Source organism: Lemur catta, chromosome 6, assembly GCF_020740605.2.
Source record: "Lemur catta isolate mLemCat1 chromosome 6, mLemCat1.pri, whole genome shotgun sequence".
Classification (NCBI taxonomy): Eukaryota; Metazoa; Chordata; class Mammalia; order Primates; family Lemuridae; genus Lemur; species Lemur catta.
The window spans coordinates 14,545,153-14,569,106 of record NC_059133.1 but is presented as its reverse complement, the minus strand read 5'-3'; the positions used below and the strand labels follow the sequence as shown (position 1 = coordinate 14,569,106).

General features: G+C 36.5%; 1 protein-coding gene across 3 annotated transcripts in view; it reads left to right on the top strand.

The window, feature by feature from the left end:
- POLR3B (RNA polymerase III subunit B) overlaps positions 1-23,954 on the top strand; it is a 116,553-nt gene that overhangs the window by 57,877 nt on the left and 34,722 nt on the right. For all 3 annotated transcript variants that reach the window (XM_045553042.1, XM_045553043.1, XM_045553044.1), the window contains 8 exons: positions 824-986; positions 2,231-2,384; positions 5,277-5,351; positions 5,904-6,002; positions 10,002-10,129; positions 18,847-19,056; positions 21,445-21,603; positions 23,358-23,475. In XM_045553042.1, coding sequence (XP_045408998.1) covers positions 824-986; positions 2,231-2,384; positions 5,277-5,351; positions 5,904-6,002; positions 10,002-10,129; positions 18,847-19,056; positions 21,445-21,603; positions 23,358-23,475 — 1,106 coding nt within the window. The remainder of the gene's footprint in view (positions 1-823; positions 987-2,230; positions 2,385-5,276; positions 5,352-5,903; positions 6,003-10,001; positions 10,130-18,846; positions 19,057-21,444; positions 21,604-23,357; positions 23,476-23,954) is intronic.

Below are 23,954 nucleotides of genomic sequence, written 5' to 3'. Positions count from 1 at the left end.
CTGTCCTTGTTGATATTTTTGTTTTAGGATTTTTTAGTTGTATAGAAGTTTAGAAAGATTTATTTCCTTTTCATTTTGAAATAATTTTAGACATACAGAAAAGTTGCAAAAATAGTTCAAAGATCCTACAGTCCTTCACCTGGATTTTCCAAATGTGAACATCTTATATAACCATAGCACAGTTATCAACCTCATGAAATTAACATTGATAACAGTACTGTAATCTGTAGACCTTATTCAAATTTTGCCAGTTGTCCCACTAATGTCTTTTTTCTGATTCAGGATCACACATGGTTTTTTGTTGTCAGATCTCCTTGTCTCTTTTAATGTAAAACAGCTTTTCAGTCTTTCTTTGCTTTTCATGACCAAGAAACTCTAGAGTTCTGGCTAGTTATTTTATAGTCTCTCATTTCAGGCCAAAAACTTTATACTTTTATGTAGCTGCATCTATTAATGTTTTCCTTTACTGATTTTATAAAATGTCATATTAATGATGATGATGTTCCATTGTCTAGAAATAATTGTTTATGTAATCAGTTTCTTTTTTTTGGAACATTTATGATGTCATCAACATTTACAATTACAAATAGTACTGTGCCAGCCAGGCATTTCTGTGGCTAAATCTATTTTATATCCTTGCTTGTTACCTTAGAATAAATTCCTCTGGGACAAAGGGTATATACATTTTAAAGGCTTTTATGTGAATTGCCAAAGTGTACTGCTTTGCATTTCTGCCAGCAAAGTGGTGAGCTATTTTCAGGTACAAACTGTCCTTTGTGATACTAATGTTCATTCTTAGAAATGATCATCTTTTGTTTTTTAGGCATGTGGTTTGGTTAAAAACTTGGCCCTTATGACACACATCACAACTGATATGGAAGATGGACCCATTGTAAAACTAGCCAGTAACCTAGGAGTAGAAGATGTGAATTTATTGTGTGGGGAAGAGCTTTCTTACCCAAATGTGTTTCTCGTTTTTCTTAATGGTAAGTATGTTACAGAGACATGTTGATCTTAATCTGTGGGAAGAGGGAAAGAATCCATTATTATCCTTTTATTTAAAGCACAAATATACTTTAATTCTGGGCTCAGGTTGACTTTTATTTAAAGGTAGAAAAAATGATAACAGAAACAGCGATTCTGTTGGCTGGTGGGTTATCCAAGGTTCTGAGAGGATACAGCTGTCAGAGCTTAAGGGTAACACTGTAGAGACTAGCTGCTTTCTGCCCTTTTCCAGCTGCTAGCATATCCACAGTGGAATAAGGTTCAAGATGGTATCTTTAAGTACAGGTTGAATATCTGAGTCACTCTGCAAAAATAATCAAATCAATCCTTATAGTGAGTTGACTATGTTTAGCCATTTGATAACTGATGTGTCAACAGCCTATGGCAAGAAAATTCCTTTTCTTTGGCTCAAACTCCAGTTGCTTCTTTCACACACATGTTCTCACCTCCTTCAAAGTCCTCCAGAGTCTTGGCAACAGATGTGTCCTTGTCCTTTCTACTTTTGATTTGGTGGTCTATGTGCCTGTGTCTCAGCAGTGTGCGTGTGCTTATCCCTGACCATTTAGTTCATATGTCTATTCTCCTCTCTGCTTCCTTCCAGTCTGGGAGACATTAACCCTTTACGGTGTGGGCTGATGAGGAAGGGGTCAGAACCTCAGCAGGGCTGTTAACTGACTTCCTCATTCAGTGAATTCCTAACATTGAGTGAGCTCTTGTTCTGCACTTTCACCCAGTACCTCCCCGAATCCTCACAGTGACCCCGGGAGACAAAGTTTATTTTCCTTATTTCACACATGATGATTATAACAAGAGCAGTTTAATAACAGCAGTTACTAGGTGCTAGGCAGAGTTCTAAGTGATTTGCATAAATCAGCTTGTTTAATCTTCACAACCACCCCGTGGAAGTGATAGAGCCAGCGTTCAGACCCAGGTGGTCTGGGTCACAAGTTTGTGCTCCCAGCACTGTGCTGACAGGTGAGGAAAATGAAACCAGCTTTTCCAGTATTACTCAGACAGCATATGGTAGGACTGGCCCTAGACTCCAGGTTCTGCCCCTAATCACTCTAGTGTGTTACTTTCTTGCAGCCTTTTGGGCTGGCTGCAGTTAATAAGAGTATTTTGAAATGACTACTCGGTGCTGCTTATTATTTTTATTGGGTGGATGTTTTAAACCAGATTAGATTTTTTATTTCTGTCTTATCTATTCTTTCTTCTTTTTGCTTAGGTAACATCCTGGGTGTCATTCGAGACCATAAAAAGCTAGTGAATACATTTCGGCTGATGCGAAGAGCAGGATATATCAATGAATTTGTTTCCATCTCAACAAATCTTACAGATCGATGTGTCTATATTTCTTCTGATGGAGGAAGGCTGTGCAGGTATATGTTACTAAAAGGGGTTTCTAAGCATCTCTTTACATTTACTTTTGAGAGAAATAAACTTGTTTTTATTTTTGAAGCTGCTTTAACCTCTTTCGCTGTTACAATAAATTTAATTCCGTTAGCAAACACTCATGAATATGTATGAATCCTAGATACTGAGGATTCAAAGATTAGTGGGAGACAGTCTCTGCCCTCAGAGAGCTCAGTCTGTTCAGAGAGACAGAAATAATTACTAATAACAGTCAACTATGCTGGTAATTAATGCTAGCCTCTAGTTATTATTTTAATGGATGTAATATTTGTGTAAGGCTTTAACTTCATTCAGCCCTGTGAGGTTGGGTTATTCTTTTCATTTAACGAATCAGGAACTGAGGTTCAGTGAGGCTAAGTAACTTAACCCAAAGCTAGAAAGTGGTGGAGTCTGTTTTTTTCTCGAAGGTCCTTAGAATTTGACTCCAGCAATCCTGATTTTACCCACTGTATTCTCTTGCTACAAATGAGCTTTAAAAGGATGAGTAGGATTGTGTTACTTGAATGTAGGGTGAGAGGAGAAACTCAAGAATAAAAACATGGAGACATGAAGAAATGAAATAACATTAGACCCAGTAGAAAAGTAAGTCCCTTTTATTCTTTAAGAAAATATTTATTAAGGGCTTATTCTGCACAGGTACTGTCTAGGAGCTGGAGGTTCAAAAATGAATGTGACATAATATCTGGTTTAGGGGGATATGCAGGGACATCACTGAGGACGTTACCGTGTCATAAGCCTTCCCTTGCTTTACTGCATTCAGCTATTTGATTCTATAGTGATTTGAACATAAAGTCATTCTCTGTAGACCTCAGGTAGTGTTAAAGCACAAGGCAATGAGCTAGCAGTAGTTGGAAGTCTGTCATGGCTGGCAGAGTGGGCTGTTATTGTTGTGTCCGCCCAGCATCTTTTTCTCCCTCTGATTTCATTACTTCATTTTCCTTTGGGGACTGCCCCTCCCCACTGGCAGTCTTCTTGGGATGGTCAGTCTAATGCCCTCTCCTCCCCGCCCAAGGGCCGGGCATATGACCCAAGAGAGGCCAGTCAGACACTCTCATCAGAGAATTTGAATCCCGAGCAGAATAAATCAAGACAGGGAAATGGTTGGAATTGATTCATTCTGATGGTGACAGACAGAGAGACTGCCCATTACCCCATGTTTTCTGGATCCTTGAGACTACTGTAGTTCCTTATCTTTCTGAGACTGAGCATTTCACCTTTTTCTTTGATTCTTGTCCTTTCACTAAATTCTTAATGCCTCCAGTAAATTTCAGTTTTCCTTAAGTTAGCCAGAATTGATTTCTCTTCTTTGCAACCAAAGAATGGTTAGCTGATGATATGCCTGTGTTCAAATCCTAACTTCACACTTATTGACTTGTATGACTCTGAGTATATTACTTAAGTCTCTGAGCCTTGGTTTCCTTGGCTGTAAAATGTGAATATTAATGCCTCACTAGAATTGTCCTGAGAACTGATTGATATAAGGTATTGTAAGTGCCTTGTAAGGTGCCAGGCGCACGTTAGGTGCTTATTTATAGCTGATAACAACATGGCCCAGGTAGGGGCAGGAAAAACAATGACAATTTCTAGGTTATTCTTTTTTAGGATTTTTCTCTTTTGTTACATCCAGTGTAATATAGCGTATTCTAAAAAAAAACTAATTCTTTTTTAGAAGCAATTTTATAATAGCATAACAGATCTGGCAGGAAGAATTAGTAGTTTATTAAGTAAGGGTAACTGAGGTAGCTAAATGCGATCCTCTCCCTCTCTTCCTCCTGTTTTTGTCCTCACTTCTGAGTCTTAACCTGAACTGCACTGCAGCCCTTGAATGAGGCAGCAGGGTTGCTCTGCTTCCCTACCAAGAGGGAGCCAGAATTTCGAGGTACTGTTGATTTCCATGAAAAGCTCACCCAGTTCATTTTTCAACAACTTGTGTTCCCCTTTTGTAATTGTGCAGCTCCTCTTCTTAACTGTTTAAAAGTGCTCATTAGTCCTCAAATAGTTATTTGGACTTTAGGGTAGAGCTCACAAGTGTCTGGTGGTTACTTGCTTCTCCCTGTAAGAGCTGCTTATCCAAATAGCAACAGCCCTTGACGTTTCAGTGCTGCATGCCATCCTTTGTGTCGGTGTTTCCTCGCGGTGGTGAAGCCCTCAGAAGCAAGTCTCCACTGACAGTTACAGGTTAATCTACCAGAATGCTCTCTCTACCTTACACCCGTTATATCACTAAAAATCACAAAATAAGACAAGTTTATCTTCTCCATACTTATAGCCACCTATTTGGGTCATATGTAGCTTTAAGGAACCTGCTAGTCTAGCTCAGTGATGTTTAGCCTGAATCAAACCACTCTAAACATCTGGATATTCCTCTGACCCTCAGAACAAAATGCTATGATTATCCTCGGTAACTGCTTCTTTGCCTGCTCATTCAATGGGTAGTATACCAAATATTCCCAATGCGAAATCAGGAAATGCTTTTGGAATGATGCATTACAATTTTTAAAAATATGACATTAAAGGTTTTGTTTCGTTTCCAGACTTTATGGAGTATCATTTTTGTGTTGCCTTTTCATTCAAAACTAAATGTTTCCTAAGATGCTTGGGGGAAGTACTGTGGGTGTGCATGTGTGTGTGCACACATACTCACATGCTTATGTGTGGGGTGTGTGTATTATATATGAGAGAGAGGCCCCTACACCCTGCTCACACATGCAAAAAATACCTGGTGTCCTCAAGGAGTTGAGGAATAAGTTTGATTGTATCTCCATCTTCCCTCATTTCACCATGGTAAACTAACTTGAAGTAATTCTTCCCTGGAACTACTATTAATTTGTTGGGGGTTTTTTGTTTTTTCATTCTAGACCCTACATAATTGTCAAGAAACAGAAGCCAGCAGTCACAAATAAGCATATGGAAGAGCTGGCCCAAGGATACAGGTAAATGGCCAAAAGTAAAATTTATCAATCTCCTTAATACATGCATACATGATTTAAGAAAAGTATATTTTAATTTTAGTTTCTTAATTCCTCCCCACCAAATATACCAGCCTGTTAAAAACGTATTCTCCATGTGAATTTGCTTGGACATTGTAAAATATTTATCAATTTAGATCATGAGGGTTATAGAATCTTGGTGTAAATTAGTGTGCACAGTTAAGTGTTTCTAGTAAGAAAAGGACTTACAGCAATATTTTGCTATAGATGCTGTGGGTTTTTTCATCATATGGAATTTTTAAAGTCAGATTATTATTTATTTATTTCTTTTTTAGAAATAGGGTCCAGATTGATAACAGTCATACTTTACTGTTTTTATTTGAGCAATTTATTCTGTGATCCAAGAACAACATGTTTCAGGTATCCTAGTGTACTGATACTCCCTGGAAGAGAAAGGTGCTTTGGACCTAAATGAAAGCCAATATCTTCTGTTATTATGTAGAGTACTGCAGAAAATGTTTTTTAATGATGTCTCTTTCACCAATATTTTCCCAGGAATTTTGAAGATTTCTTACATGAGAGTCTGGTTGAATATTTAGATGTGAATGAAGAAAATGATTGTAACATTGCACTCTATGAACATACAATTAATAAGTAAGTAGAATCCATAACAACCAGAATTAAAACCCATTTTAACTATAGAAACTACCTTCTCTTGTCATTGTAATCTTCATTTCTTATATCATTACTCTTTTAGTAGAAACTGCTGAAAGTTTACTGTTTTATCGTGAAGCATAACCCATCATTTATCCCAATTATGAGTGTTACAAAGCTGCTAACAAGTCATCTTTAGATTATTCTTCCTATTCATGTGACACTTATTGTATATTTTTTAAAAAGAATTGCTTCTCTGATGTGTAACATTTGATTACTGCCAAAATTAAACTAATAAATCAGTCTGTGTAAAGATGTATTTATCTTTTCTAGAGATCATTTTGTCAGTGGGCATCTGAATTCTTATTGTCAGCATAAGAATTCCCTACATATTAATAGTATGTTGTAAAGATACCTCTGAGCTTATGTGTGCAGTGTAAACTTGAAACGGTAATGTGTTCACAATGTTTCTTCTAGAACGATAATATTTTTAGAAGCATCTGTGTTCCATTTGGAATACATTAGAGGGCATCTATATAACGTGCTGTCTGATGCATGCGACTGATTTCGCTTACCTGAAATTGGAATTTTAGCAATTATATTGTTAAATAGTTAGAGTTTAATACCACCACCTAATAACTATTTATGTCTTCAATTAAGAACAAGTACATTTCTGTTTTCTCCTACCAGATGAAATATACCACTTTATTATAATCTAGGAAATGATTTTTAGTCAGAATTTTTAGTCCTTAAAGGTATGAATCTACCAAAGTACTGTTTTATACCCCTCATTTCAAGATGGAATATAAAAGAGAACTGTCTTGTAGTATACTCATAAATGATGGTTCTGTTTTTCATGCTACTCAAGCCAAAAACCTGTTTCAACCTCAGCTCCTCTCTCCACATCCACATCAATCCATAGCTTGTCAGTTGAGCCTTCAAAATATACCCAGAGTCTGAACTCTTCACCACCTTGATTTACCACCAACTCCAGGCCACTCCTGTTGCTTGCCTGGATTCTTAAAAAAGGCTCGCTCCTGACTGTATTTGCACTTGTCCCCATACAGTCTGTTTCTAATAGAGCAGAGCACTCATGTCAAATACTCTAGCATCTTTCTGTTTCCCTCAGAAGTCCTTACAGAGGCCCTCAAGTTCCTACTTGATCTGCCCACCCCCACTTCACACCTGCAACATCTTCTGCCTCTCCTCATTCACTGTTTCAACCACAGTGACCTCTTCAAACAGTCCAGGCATGGTTTTGCCTTGGTATCTTTGCACTGGCTGTTTCTCCTGCCTGGAACACTCTCTCACACATACCTGCATGGCTGACTGCTTCACCTCCTCCAGATCCTCACTCAGGTGTCACCTTGTGAGTCATTTCCTGACTACCCTATTTCAAATAGAAACCCCTATCTCTTTCCACCCCTCTTCACTGCATTATTTTTCTATGCTTATTACCATACAGTAAAATTTATATTTTACTGATTTATCTGTGTATTGGCAATCTCCCTCCACCAGAAGTTTCATGAAGGCAGGGGATTTTCATGTTTTTTTATTGCTATAAATGAATATGACTCTCATCATTACCCAGTGACCAAGCTATTCCATACATCAAATTCACTTTATTTTAAAAATATAAAAATTTTTATATTATTCATTCTTAAGAAGTTTTTTAAAACATAGAACTACATAAAGTAAAAAGAATCAATCCCCTTCCTTCCCCATCCCATCAGACTCCACCCGCCAAAAGTAGCTGATACTAATAGTTTATGTGCTCTTCTAGATTTTTTTCTGAGTAAAAACATACATGACCTCACACAGTGTGTATATAAAACAATGGTAACATTTTCAGTGTCTTGATTTTTAAACTTAACAGTATATTTTGGATATTTTCCATATTAATGTATGTGTATATGTTTATATACATGTACTTTTGTGTATACAGTCACAGTAGGCAGCAGTGCAGGGGCGCCTGTTACCGCTGGGCTACAAACTTGTACAGCATGTTACCGTACTGGCGCTCTAGGCAATTGCAACACAATGGTAAATATTTGGGTATCTAAACATATCCAAACAGAGAAAAGATACAGTAAAAATATGGTAATATAATCTTATGGGGCCACTGTTGTACATGGTGGTCCATTGTTGACTGAAATATTATGTGGCGCATGACTGTATACACATAAATATATTATTTTGTAATTGTTATTACATTATCTGCCTACATGTATTTTTAGTTTAACTTTTCCCTGCAGATGAATATTTAGATTGTTTCCAGTTTTTCCACTATTATAAGCAATAGGTTACATAGTTTTAATTTGAAATAAATGTAAGTGTTTTATGTACAGTGAATAGGAAATCTAATTCCTTTTTAGGGTAGAAACTTACGGTGGTTATGATTTTAAAGGAAATAGTTTTCCTTCCTTTTTGTTAAAATCAGAATCCAGCGTGTTTGGACTTTGAGTAATTATTAGATACTATATGATCTTATAGATGTTGTTGTCACAATTATAGGAAAAAAGAAACCTCAGATGTTTCTCTTCTTCATTTTTCAATTTAACTCAATCTTTGCATCTGAAAAGGTGGTTTTTACAGGGAATGTCAACTTGGCCAATATTTAAATGAAACAGTACATTTAAAATAAAATCTGTTTTATTCTAGCCTATAAAATGTAGCTGTAAGCTGATGTTCTTTAAAGACAAAACTAAACAAAACTTAGATCCCTTTCCCTCCTTAATGACAAAGGCCTAGTGTCTGAGAGGATCAGGGTTCTGCTGCCTCATAAGGTCAAGACAATATTTTTCAAACCAAGAGCTACATAGAAAGCATCTTCTCATCAAACTAGGGACATAATTCAATACATGTGTACTGGGGAAAAAAAAAATAGATGGGGAATGGTAAGTGGGAGATCTTTTACATTGCAACTAAATTTCCATGATGAATTGGGATGTGGTTTCCTGGAAATCACTTTTCTCCATGGGGAAACCACTGAAAATTTTTAAGATTATACTTCACAAACACTTGAGGAAGGAATAGTGGATTCACGGAGTCCACAGATCCTGGATGTGATATCTATTACTTTCAGCCAAGTCCTAAAAATAATCTGGCTGCTCTTTCCTATTAACACATTTGAGTTCTCCTATCATTTAGCCAAAAACTGAGTTTTCTGCAGAAATATATTATGAAAGTAACTAAGATTCTGACACCTACTAGATAAAATCTTACTTTGTGTCCAATACTATCTATAGCAGAGCTGTCCAATAAAATATAATGCAAACCACCTATATAACTTCAAACTTTCTAGTAGCCACATTTAAAAAAGTCAAAGAAATAGGCGAAATTAATTTTAATAATATTTTAATTTAGTCCAGTATATCTAGAATATTATCATGTCAACATATAATCAATATAAAAATATTGAGATGTTTTATTTTTATTTCCTACTGTAAGTCTCCAAAACCTAATGTGCACATACAGCACATCTCAATTTGGATGCTAAAAACAAATGAACTGAGTTATTTAAATTTAAATTTGAGTTTTAAAATTTAAAGTAATTAAAATTAAGTAAAATAAAAAATTCAGTTCCTCCATCACACTACCCTAACATTTCAAGTGCTCAATAGCCACAATTAGCCTAGTGGCTGTGGTATTGGTCCCCGTAGGCATATAGTAATTATTCTTAAAGGAGATTTATTCTTCTCTCTCAAATGGTGATACATCTTACTCATTGATGATGTTGGAAGAATGAGGAAAAGCAGGCTATGCATCCATTGTTGATATTATATTTCTTCATGTTCAATACAGTAATTCGTTTATGTGTTCTTATGTTTTATTGTATTTTATTTAAGCAAGTTTTTGTTTTACCAGTTTTACTAGCATCAAATTTTATTGTCCTATAAATCCCTGGGAGACCTAGAGAATAATATTTTTATACCCTTTAAGAGACATTTATTTTAATACTTGATGCCTAAGATGTCTAATTCTTAATTAACTTGATAGAGATACCACCCACTTGGAGATTGAACCCTTCACTCTTCTCGGCGTTTGTGCTGGCCTGATCCCATACCCTCATCATAACCAGTCTCCAAGAAACACATACCAGTGTGCCATGGGGAAACAAGCCATGGGTAAGAGTTCCTTCTTGAACCTGGTTCTAAATATTTGGGGAAAAGTCTTGTATCCTTATTCTTACTTCACTAATATTACATGTTTGGACACATCAGGTGTTGGGAACACCTGAGGAACTCTAGAATGCTTGCAGGTGCCCTGTCATGTCTAAAGTTTAAACAACAATGCAGAAAACCTTTCTGAACATGTTTCTTTGACCAAACAGTGACATATAATAAGTGTCACAGAATTATGAGGGTGTAAATATAAAGAGAAAAGCCCTATAAAATGTAAGTTGTTAACCATGAGAGAAAGAGCAAAAAAACTAACGGTTAAGAGGAGAGAAGAAGAAAAACCAGAGCTAAAGGTATAAAATGTGTATTAGGATGTACCTAATAATTACCTGGATAACAATCCTTGAACCCATTGTATCCTTACAGTTGTTACTGTAACTTCTGAAACTTACCCAATTCATGTCACACCAATCTCCGAGTTACTTTCCTTCCTCCTTTCTATTTTTCTTTTCTCTCATCTATCTATTAATTTAGTTATCCATCCATTTATAACATTTGTTGAGTATAACTGTAGACCAGACATGGGGCTGGAGCCTGAAAATACAGAGATGAGACAGACCCTCTGTGTTCAGGAGTTCAGAGTCTAGTAGGAGAGACCAACAAATAAAACAGTAATTCAATCTGGTGTGATAAATGCTGTAATAGACTGACAGCCAAGATCTAAGGAAATCAGAAGAGGAAGATCACTTACAGTGAGAGAGTGGATTGTTTCTGAAGGATAGAACTGAGCTGAGTCTGGGAAGACAGTAGTTTTTAAAGATATGGAAGTGTAAGCAGTCGTGGCTGGGAACATCATGGTGCTGTGATATGGCGGTCTAGTGTGACTGTCTAGTGCAGTGTGGGTATAGAGGTGTGCTAGGGCGGTGCCATATATTGAGGAATTTGGCTTTTATGTTGAAGGAGATATAGAAAGGCTACCAGGCTAAAAAAAAGTTTTGCTTATAAACCTTTTTGAAATTTTTAAATAATCATTTAAATCTTAATAAATCTAATAAATTTATTTTTCATAAATATCCATGACAACAATTTGACTTGCCATCTCAGATTTAAAGTATGATACAAGGAGCTTCATAAGGAAACTAAAAAAATATAGAGAAGAAGGTGTTTGCATTGCCTTTGGGCAACAACCAGAATGCAGTCAGCTTCTCAGTTACTAAGAACCAGCTGCAGCTGACCACAGCTTGACAATTAAGCAATCCTATTTCTTCATTATGGATAGAGAATATATATATTTCTTTTCAAGTTTTTATATTACCCTTTGGGTGGCTACAAAGATATAAAAAGCATTTTGTCCTGCTACCATTTACCTGGATGATGTAATGCCCGGACAGTTCTGAATAATTCCCAGTGGGAAAATCTAAACAGCAGTTCATCAGTTTAGTGTTTCCCATTCAGCCTCGGCAGCAGTGTAGGCTGATTTCCCGCTTGTGCCTCTGACTTGCTAACAAGTTGAAATATACAGTACAGAACCCTGTGTGTCATGAAAGGGCTATCACTTCTATTGGGTTTACCAAACCATTTTGTTTCATGATGTGAATCCCAGCTGAAACAATACACCTTTTGTGTAGAACCTTCAGCAGAATTAACGGAAGACTAATCACTTCATCGCTAATGCCACTCTTTAGTGTGTTTGAAGATTGAAACAGAAAGAGCTGCATCTATCTGCACTTAGTGAAGCTTTTTAAAAAAAAATAAAGAAAAATAGACTCGAAGGAAAGAAATAACATTTTTATTCTTATAACTCCCCTCCCCACAAAAAAAAAAAAAAAGCCTTTATATGTGGCTATGAGTATCTGAAGCGTTTGGTTAGTTACCACACACAGTTAAGCAGGATCAGTGTGTACAGAAAGCCAATTCAGTGTCTGTAGAGTTCTTTTGTAGTTTTCTGTGTGAAGGTTTTTTTTCTTGTTTTGTTTTGAGTGTCATTTGCAATTCATTGTCTGTGTTTTCTGAGGTTGGTGTATTCAGCTGCTCTGACCCTGGGTCCTGCACATTTAGCTCCTTGGATACAATCCTCTGACGTTACTGCTGACGCTAGGAAGACAAAAGCCACTGAATATCTTAAGTTATTAAAAAAAGCCTTTGTTACTGTTTGTTATTATAAAACACCTGACTGGAAAGAAAAGCAGCGAGATAAAAGTACATTTAAAGGTGGCACATTAACATGGCAGCATTTCTCTTTGGACGTTGAAATAGCTGCAGAAGTATTGAGTGAAGTCTATATGAAAAATCACAAAAGGAAAAAGGTCTGCAGAGAGAGGAAGCCCGCAGCAGATCACCAGGTCTGTAATGCAGACTTAGCACTTTGAGTAGGACCTCTCTGGATCATTTTAATTCCATGCCGTCTTGACAGCTAATCATTAAAAGTCACGCTCTGTCTCATTTTAAATATGAGCCATCATTGAAGACTATGTAAATTCACAGATTCTATGCAGATTTGCTGAAATAATATTTCAGTTGCTATTCAACTGTTCTGCAGAACAGACATGGAAGACAGTAGCCCAGAATTAATGCACTAAATGGTCTAGCCAACCTGGAAAATTTGCCATCTACCATTCCCTACCAGCCCCTCTCCCCCTCATCCAAGAGTGAAGAAATGAGAGAAAGTCATTTTCTATCACTATGAAGAAAAAAATTAAGAGTAGCTCAAACCACGAAGACCGAAAGCCTTACCTTGTATGTAAGAGAAAGCTAATCCAACATAAAACACCAGCAGAGGGTGTTTCTTAAATCTTAGGTACTTTAGGTTATTAATAAAGTACAAGTTTTCCTCACAGCATCTTACTGTGCTTCTGAGAAACACCTCTCTTCCATAGATAAGGCTATGTGTGTTGTGACATGGTTCAGAGCAAGAAATCAGGTAGACATCTGGAAATGTCAAGGTCCCCAAGTAGTTACTCAGTGCTACCAGCAAGGGCTGTATGTTGGAGCTCCGTTGTGTGTCCTCTCGTTGGCACCCAATGCCCAGTTCACATTGGCTCTCATATCCTGCCCATTTATTAGTTGGCAATCCTCTAGTGGAACACTCCTTCAGTCACTATCAGCTCAATTAATGAATATGCAGCACAGAATCCCCAGCCCACACCTGTGGCTTCTTCTCACCACCTCTTCCCCCTTCAACTCCAAACTGCTGGGACTTCTCACCACTCTTTCCCCCTCCAACTCCGAACTGCTGGGACTTGAGGTTTTTTGTTTTGTTTTGTTTGAACTCGGGGAGCTAAGGCAGCTTCTGTTTTTGTGTTTGTTTTCAATAGTTTCTGTTTCTAAGCAGATAGTTTCTTCCCCTGTGTTCCCCACTTTACAGTAGGATGGGATGTACTGGAAACAGGCTGAAGAATTTTGAGATATTAAAAACACATAATATACAAAGATGTGAATCACGAACTCTGCGGATAAACAAAATATATGTGTATATATACAAAGAACCTCATAAAATTTTATTTCATTCTACACATTCTTCCCACTGTCTGTTTGAATTTTTTTTTAGCGTATTTATTCTTTGTCCATTTGGGGGTACAAAATGAAGAAAGGTCTCTGCCAAATTACCCCTGGAAATTCTTTTTAGGGTTCTGCTATTGTTAAACAAAAACTTAGAATCACTGTTGCTCTTTTGGCTATAGGCATATGTGGTATTTGCTAAGACTAGAATGTTGGCAATGAATACTTATGAAGGTAAAATTAAACTAAGGTTTAATACGTAGGTTTGAGTTAGAGATAGAATGGGCTATATTTCAGGGTGATAGAATATGTATTTTTGTTATTACTACTAATATTGTTAATATTGGTCATAATGAATATTGCCATTTGTTGAGTACCCAAATTCTTTACATGCATTTCTTCTTTTAATTACAATAATGATCCTCAGGTATGATACATACCTTTTTTTCCCTGACAAGGAAGATGAATCCTAGTTTGGTTGAGTAACATATAAAAGGTTATCTTATGTCTTCTACATAATGTTATCTGTAAAACCTACTAAAATTCTTCTCAACTGAAACTAACTTCTTTCCTCACTTTTTCCTATCCATTGTGGATCACTATCAAGCTGCCTTCCTTGCTAGACTGTAAATTATAAGCTTCTTCAAGACAAGGACTACTTTATTTATTACAAGTTGAATATCCCTTATCTGAAATGCTTGGAATCAAAAGTGTTTTGGATTTTGAATTTTTTCAGATTTTGGAACATTTGCATATACATAATGAGATATCTTGGGGATGGAACTCAAGTTAAATAAGAAATTCAGCTATGTTTCACATATATCTTATACACATAGCCTGATGGTAATTTTATACAATATTTTTAATAATTTTGTGCATGAAACAGAGTTTGACGGTGTTTTGACTATGACGCATCACATGAGGTCAGATGTGGAATTTTCACTTGTGGCATCATGTTGGTGCTCATAAATCTGGATTTTAGAACATTTTGGACTTCAGGTTTTCAGATTTGAAATGTTCAACCTGTACTACAGTTGATCCTTGAACAATGCGGGGGTTAAGAGCACCAACTCACCGCACAGGTCAATGGAATGGAATCAAGAGTCCAGAAATAGACCTACACATTTATGGACAACTGATTTTCAATGAATGTGTCAGAGCAATTCAGTGGAGAAAGGAAAGTCTTTTCAACAAAGATTTCTATATATTTATATAGAAAAAAATGAATATCAACTTCTACCTCATAGCATATAAAAAATAAACACAAAATGGATTATAACCCTAAATGTAAGTGCTAAAACCACAAGAATTCCTTGAAGAAGGAAACATAGGTGAAAATCTTCATGAATTGAGTTAAGCTTAGATTTTTTAGGACACAAAAAGTACGAAGTGTAAAAAAAAGTCAACTGGACTTTCACAAAATTAAATTTTACTCTTTGAAAGATACTATTATGAATATGAAAAATGCAAGCCAGAGAATGGAAGAAAGCATTTGCACTACACATATCTAATAAAGGATTTGTATCAAATATATGTAAAGAACTCTTCAATAATAACACAGACTGGACATGGTGGCTCATGCCTGTAATCCTAGCACTTTGGAATGCCAGGGGAGGAGGATCACTTGAGGCCAGGAGTTTAAGACCAGCCTGAGCAACATAGTGAGACCCTGCCTCTACAAATAATTGAAAAAATTAGCCAGGCATGGTGGCATGTGCCTGTAGTTCCAGCTATTCGGGAGACTGAGGCAGGATTATCACTTGAGCCCAGGAGTTTGAGGTTGCAGTGCGCTCTAGATGCCATTGCACTCTAGCTTGGGCAATAGAGCCTCTGTCTCAAAACAATAATAATAATATGACAAACAGCCCAGTAAAAATATGGACAAAACAAAAACCAAAACCAAGCACTTTACAAAGTTTTGGAATGACCAATAAGTGCATGAAACTATGTTCAACATTGCTGTCAGGTGAATACAAATTAAGATATGAGATAATACTACACACTCATTAGAATGATAAAATTAAAAAGTTGGGCATACAAAGTGTTAGTGATAATGTGGAGCAACTGAAATGTCAATACACTGCTAGTGGAAATGTAAAGTGGTATATTCATTCTGGAAAATTCTTTGACAGGTTCTTAAAGTTAACCATACCCTTACCAAACCACCCAGAAATTCCATTTGTAGGTATTTACCCAAAGAAATGAAAACACACAAAGAGTTATACATGAATGTTTGTAGGATATTTATTCACAGTAGCCAAAAACAGGAAACAGCACAAATATCCACCAATGGGTGAATGGATAAACAAAATGTATATTTGTACAGTGGACTACTACTGAGCAATAAAAAGAAAATGAACTGGAATACATATAACCATATGGATAAATCTCAGAATCATTATACTAAATGAAATAAGCAGATACTATATGATTCTATTTATATCAAATTCTAGAAAATGCATACTGATCTATAATGATAAAAAACAGATCAGTGGTTCCCTTGGGCCAGGGACAGAGGAAGGGTTCTTTTGGGGGTGTTAGAAATGTTCTGGATCTTGATTGTGGTTGTGGTTTCACAGACACTTACAGCTATCAGAACTCATCAATTTGTACACTTTAAATGGTAAAGTTTATTGTATTCAATAATGTTGATAAAATAAAAAAGAAACTGGGCAAAGGAAGACAAAAAGTAGTTAAATGCATAAAACTTCACTTTATTATTTTCAGTATACATTTTCTAAGCTGTTTACATCTTTATTAACCTTTTTCATCCTACCTTACAAAAAGCACTGCTTCACTATTTTAATCTACATTTATATACCTTGCAATGCCAACTTGTGGCTTCTTAAAAAAGGTGTTATTAAGAAAATGTAGCTTTGTCCTGGGTAGTGAGAAAAAGAAATCATTGAAGACTTTAGTTTTAGCAAAATGGGGCAATAGAAGTAGAAGGCAGCTCATAGATACTCTGATTGTATTAGTTATTTATATATGTAATGTCCTTTTCAAGGAAACTGAAAACAGTAATGGGGTATCCTTGTTTGAGCATGTGCTTCACACAAGCAAGCCTTATAATGGCTTTATGACATTTTCTCAAAAACATTTGCTTATTGGCAAAACAGCTAGTCAGCCATTCATGATTTTTATCAGAAGTATGGGGGTCTGATGGCATCATATTTTAATTTACACATCCATAGTTGGTGCTGCTAAAAATTATGTACATGTATATTTCTACAAGTTCTTCAAAACGTCTTTAAAGAAAAATTTCTGAAGAGATTATAAGCGCCAAACATTTGTTAAACTGTTTTGCTATGTATCCATTCAATAGTCAGTTGTAATGCCTGAGAATTACATTCTGGCCCTGATAGCACAATTTATAGCAGGATCCAGTCTCTTTCACCATTGTTTAGAGGTGCAGCCATTTATGCTTCCCTGCTGCATAATAATGCTTGTCTCAGGTTTCAGGAGACATGTTTGGCAGCCTGGTGGGACATTGCCTGAACCCTTGTCTCAAGCTGGGTAAAGTACACAATTGGAGCTGCAATCTCAACATAAATTTTAAATGATTTCATGTGAAAGGACAAACTTATTGTCAGTGAACTTTACCATGATCCCAGCAGCAGGAATCTTATTTCTAAAACAGTGATCTATTGCCAGGTATCCTACCCAGTTTATTAGTTGGCACTAAAATAGCATAAATTAATTGGTAATTTATGGTCTAAACTCAATAAAAAGTTCATAATGTTCAGTTTGATTATTGTTTTTCAGGTGAACCTTGATAAATTTTGTAGAGATTTAAGCACAAATACAAACTGTCATAAAAAGTATAATGGGATTCTTTAATGTAATTTACTTGACATTTCTTGGGCATCTATAAGGAGCCTGGCACTATACTAGGTGTATTTCTTTGGTACTCCCTACAGATTTTATTATTTCTTTCAATAGGAATTGTCAAGGAGTACCATATCATTTTTGCTGCTTGAATAGTTTCTTTTCATCCCTGAATTGAAATCACCATTGATTGAGTGACATGAGTATGGAGAAAAAGTTAAAGGAAATAATATTGAATTTTGGTATCTGCTCACCCTGGGCATAACTCCATGAAAGGTACATAGGTACCTTAGAAGTGTGTGCATGTTGTGTATGTGTCAGTTTGGAAGCATGTGCAAGAGAGACAGACCTCCAACTACCTTCTTTCTCTAAACATTAAAATCTGTTCTTTCTTCTCAGCGCTTCCTGGGGGTGGTGGGGAGAAATACTTAAGAGAAGATAAATAGGCTCAGGAGCCCACACTGAAGCTCAGCAGTAGGGTGAGCCTGAGTTTTCCAATGTTAAAGCTTCTGTGTAGGATTCCGTTTGGGCCCACTTGCCCCGGAGACCAAAAGACTTTTCTACAGGCAGATTCTTGAACCTCAGAGTGTTTCTAAAGGGAAAAGAGAGAAAGAGTTAACATTCTGATTTCATTTCTAGTTGACAGTGACTGAGTAACACCCTTCCAAGGACCAATCAGGTGGAAAGGCTGATCACTAAGGAGGGAAGAGCCCATCCCTGATTGGACTATACCCTAAATTCCTTAGAGGGGACCATGCCTTTCTCCATTTTATCTCCAGTGTTTGGCACAGAGTAGGTGTTTATTAACTGCTTAAGAAATGAATAGTTAAGCAAATGAATAAGTCCACTCTAGCCTGTTGTCACTTGAATTCATTTTTCTTCATTCTGTTCCTTCCCTTCTCTCCTGCTTTCTTTTTCATTTGGAACTTTTGTAATGGTTGATTTCTTTTTATGACATCTATCTGTTTGTCCTTCTGTATAAGCTCCTTGCCTGTGAACATCGGGTGGACATTACCTTTCCCCAGCACCTAGAAATGTGCCTGGAATATGGTAAAACCAAATACAGAATTGTTGACTTACTTGTGAAATTAGCTAAGCAGAAACTAAAATTTCTCAGATGGGATTAATTATATAAATCCAAAATATTGAAATTATTTCAGTTAGTATGCTGAGTGTAATTTTTCTTCTTTATAGGATTTTAAGTATTAGTGAGAAAAACTGCTTTTGAAGGTTGTTAGCCACCATGAGAGTATCGCTTTTGAAATGACCTGAAGATTTTCTTTATTTTAATTATCAAAATTAATGTGTTTATCTCTATATTCATTGCTAATTGTTGCTATACCTAATTATTCCATATAATAGAATGTTGCATTTTGTTTTCTCTAATGTCAATGAAGGTACCATTGGATACAACCAGCGAAACAGAATTGATACTCTCATGTATCTACTAGCATATCCACAAAAACCCATGGTTAAAACAAAAACGATTGAATTGATAGAGTTTGAGAAACTGCCAGCTGGACAGAATGCGACAGTTGCTGTGATGAGTTATAGTGGCTATGATATCGAAGATGCTCTTGTTTTAAACAAAGCCTCCTTGGACAGAGGTAAGTGAATTTTCAAAGCTGTAACACCAAAGATGCTTTTTGCAGAGTTAGATACAGGGATGATTAATGTAAAAATCACTTGATGTCAAAACATCAATGTCAGTTTCAAGTGATTTGAATTTTGTAATATATAAACAGGAGACAGTTGTGTTTTGGTGTAAGCTTTTTTAAAAAAAAATGAATATTATATTGAAATAATTTGTTAAATGTACTACTACACAATCTTTTTTTCTTTGTTATTTTATTGGTGGCCTGAGACAGTTCTTCAAAGAAAAAAAGTAAGAATTTGTTTATTTTCCAGCTGGAATTATAATTTATGAAGTAAGTTTTTTTAATGTATCTAGTGATATATTCAATAACAAAACTGAGAGGTAGTAGCAATATTTGGGTATAACAGGCTGTTTTTTATTTCTATAACCTCATAATCTATTACACCCCTTTTCTTGGCCAGATGACAAAAGTTAAAATACACATGCACAAACCCTGACTTGTATGTAATTTTTACACTTTTCTTTTTCAGTTTTTGACAGTTTGCTTTTGTAAGTCACCACTTCATGGTTTGTTAGCCATCACCTGATCTGAAGTCTGACTTCTCTATTCATAATCTCTATTTCTCTTTTTCCTCTCTGGCATACCCACTATGCCTTCCCCTTCCCTCTTTGTAGTTGCTAGGCAGCCATAATAGTACTCCTAGACATGTGTCTTTGGCATTAATGTTGGCTGCACTTAATTTATGCCTCTTTTTTTCCTGCAAATGACAACAGCCATGCTTTAAAACTAGATGTTTTCCTTTCTGATCAACTGGTAACGTTTATGTGGAAATCTGAAGACTTTGTGATGTCTGTCAGAAACTCCGCAACCCAATTTAATGATAGGAGTTTACTGTCCCCTAGCTTTTAAGCTACCACCTGTAAATAAAATGTCCATTTACACTTAGAAGAAAATACTTCTTGATTTCAGGCAGTTCAGGTTCACACTGCACTTCAGTGTGTTGCAGTTAATGTCTATTGTATGAAATATCAAGATCATGTAATATTTCCAAACCAGCTGACACTGTGAGCTGAGTTTATTATAGCCATACACAATTTACTAGGAGCCATAATGACTAAGACCTTACTCAAAGACATACAAATGTCGTCTTCTGTCGTTCAGTTGCTGAAACTTGCTATTTCATTGCATGATCACCTTTATATTTAAAAAATTACATTAGAGCACTGAGATTTTATTTAGAAATCCACTTTTACCTGATTGTTTTTGTAAGCTCACGTTCTTAGATTTCTGCTTTTGGTGGAGAATTTTAAGTGAAGGATTTTATAGCCATGCATTTATTTCATCGGTAATACCTGACATTTAATCCTGAGACATTTTCCTGTTTAAGTAAACTCTGACATGGCTGAGTATATCCTGAGGAGATTAGAGAGAGAATCTAGTTTAAAATAACTGCTTAGCCAAAGGGAAAAAGAAATGCAGCCACAGAATCTTGGGAAATGATATTTAGTGCTAGAAGGAATGACAGTTTTTTTGGGTAACTCTACAGCTGATGAACTTCTTTTTGAGGGATTCAGTGGCTAGATTTTTTGCCCCACCCAAAGGTTTTTCTTCTGTCCATTTTTCTTATTTTTCTTAATGTTTAGATTGTCAGTTGGTCTCAAGGCTTTTCCTTCACCTACTAGATAAATATGATCTAAAAATGTAATTAAAGTAAACTCTAATCTTTACAGCAGAGCCAAACGGTCTCTTCCATTAAAATCATTTGATTGTTTCCCCTTTCATTCTCTTTCTTCTCTGGAGAAAAATTAATATTTTTGTTTGCTTGTTTAAAACTTCCTCTAAATGCCAAAATTAGAAAAAGGAAAACTTTCCGGGGAAGGTTAGCAAAAGTTATGCACCAAAGGTTGTATACCAGGAGTCCTGGCTCAAAAGTCACTGGACTTGGTCTATTCCCAGCTCTGCTACCAACTTACTAGGTGACCTTGGCCACTTAATTTCTCTGGACTCCACTCATAGTGCCTGTAAAAGAGATGGGTTAAGCCAGGTGATTTCTAAGGCTCTTTCCAATTCTAATATTCTGTGGCTCTGTACTCTGAAAGAATCATGGTGTCACTCTTAGATTTCTCCCACCTTTCTCCAACATGACAAGGTGTACTCCATGCTGAAAAATGGTTGTAGAGATTCCAGTGTTTATATAAACAGCAGGTAGAGGAGGAGTCCTGAGCCATTTCTTGAGATCATCAGATGCTTATTTGGTTTGTACCAGTCTCAGATTATCCAATTGTAGAGCAGTTTTGAGTTTTGGGGAAGAGTGAGATTGTTGAATAACACAAATGCATGTTTTCTTATAGCTTTGTATTACTGATGGTTCTGATACCCATTTTGGTTTCATTTTAGGCTTTGGGCGTTGCCTTGTGTATAAAAATGCTAAATGTACATTGAAACGATACACCAATCAGACTTTTGATAAAGTAATGGGGCCTATGTTGGATGCTGCTACAAGGAAACCCATCTGGCGACATGAAATTTTAGATGCAGACGGTATTTGTTCTCCAGGTAAAAGCCTTTTAAAAAATTTATCATTTTTGAAATTATGAAAGTTATTCAATAATATTTATGAGTATTTGATAAACAGAGCAGAAAAAAATAACAATCTATAATACCACTATCCATCAACCAGGGTGGTCATTTTTGATGAATTCCCTTCCTGTCTGTTTTCCTATGCCTTGTGTTTTTACATGGCAGTGATGTATGCCAATTATAATTTTCTAGTTATAATTTTGAATTGTAGAAAAACCACTTTAGGGAAATATTTAGAATGGCTCAGGCCCCTGTATCTACATTGGTATTTCTTCATTTATGCATTTAACTTACAAACTGCTTTGAAATCTTCTTCCTCTAAAAGATGTGACTCCATTATAATTGCAAACTCGTAATGAATTTTGTTGGTGCAACCCATAGCCCCTGCCCTTATGGGTCTTACAAGCTAGTACAAGAGACTAGCATTGATCAGAGGATCACACACAAACATATTAAACCAGGTTAAGGAATCGTATAGGTGGCCATGACGCTATCTTATAACAAGGGGATCTGACCTAGTTAGGAATATCAAAGTAGCCTTCCCTAAGGAAGTAAGCTGAAATCTGAAGGACTGGTAGGAATTAACTAAAGAAGAGAGACAGGGTGTGTATTCTAAGCAGTGAGAGAAGCTGGTGTCAGTATCCTGGAGCTTGACAGGTGAAGGATCTGAATGAAGGCCAGTGTGGCTAAAACAAAGAGAGCGCAGAGGATCATGGTGAACGTGAATTGGATGGGGAGTGGGGGTTGGGGCCAGACTAACATGGTTGCAGCCATGTTACTATTTTCATTATGATCGTAGAAACAATGATATGATCAGATATGCATTTTGAAATGATCATTCTGGCTATGGTGTGGAGAAAGGATGAGAAGGGTGCCAAAGTAGAAGGGGGACCAGGCACTGGGAGCTGTGGTGAAGGTGGAGAGAACATGGTGGTTGGGAGGGAAATCCACATGACCTAGTCGTGGGTGGCCTGTGGGTGGTGAGTGCTGTATCAGGCCGTGGTTTCACAAGGCACACGCTGCATGTGTCTCCTCCTCCTTTCTGCCTTTGTTGCTTGAGAATTTCTCACTCTTAACACTGGTCAGTGTTTCTTGGAAAATAAGTATGGTGACAGTATGACAGAAGTTGTTCTTTGAGCTTACTATGAAGAGATACAAAGCAAAAATGGAAACATCAGCAAAACCAAAGAAATGTTTTAATTTCCTCATCACCCAAGTTAAGTTGGTGGTGACTTATTACTGGTTGAAATAACTATAAGTAAAAATAAGTGATCTAAACCTCTTCTAATACCCTAAGAGATATATAAAATTGCTATTTACTGAGATGACGTTTCTCTTATTAATGTGGTCCTCTAAAATATTTTCTTAATTTTATACACATTGTGATCTTAATGTGTGATTTTTAAAAATGGCTTGTAAAATTACATGGCCCTTGTTGAATTCTAGTTCTTACTGTATGGATTCATTTTTTCTTCCATGTCTGGATTTCGTGGACCAAGTCTAACCATATAGTTTTATGCCCCAGTTATTTTATTATTGTTGTTGTTTAGAGATACAGTCTTGCTGTATTGCCCAGGCTGGACTCAGACTTCTAGACTCAAACGATCTTCCTGCCTCAGTTTACTGAGTATCTGGGACTACAGGTGCAAGCCAGTGTGCCTGGTTCCCAGTAATCTTTGTATTCCACACAGATGATAATAATATGTCTAACCCTCTTCTTTTCTTCTTAGGTGAGAAAGTAGAAAACAAACAAGTGCTTGTAAATAAGTCCATGCCCACAGTGACTCAGATTCCTTTGGAAGGAAGTAATGTGCCACAGCAACCACAGTACAAAGATGTGCCCATAACGTACGTATTGGTTATGCTTTGGTAGTAACATAGGAAGGTTAGAGAAAGAGAAGGAATGGGGGAAGTTATAAGTCAGGTTTGGGTGGGTTGGAGAACTAGAGATAGCAATTTTGGGTACTGTTACTTGTCATGAAAACAGCATGGCATAGAAGATAAAACTAGGCTGTGGAATCATGTAGACCTTCTAACCTGGATTTGAGGTATGGACCAAATAGGCAGGGTTCCAGGTAGAAGGAACAGCAAGGTAAAGGGTACATGGCATAAAAGTGCCTGGGTTTTGGAGGATCAGTGCAGCTTGCTGGGATGTGGAAGAGGTGGAAATTTATTCTGTAGAGAATGACATGATGAGATTTGTGTTTAAAAAAAAAAAAAAAATCTGGACACAGCATGGCATCACCAATATACTAGAATATACCAGGTTCTAGCACTGGTTGTGTTGTGTGTTTTCTTCTACGGGTAAGTAAAGGATTTAAATACCT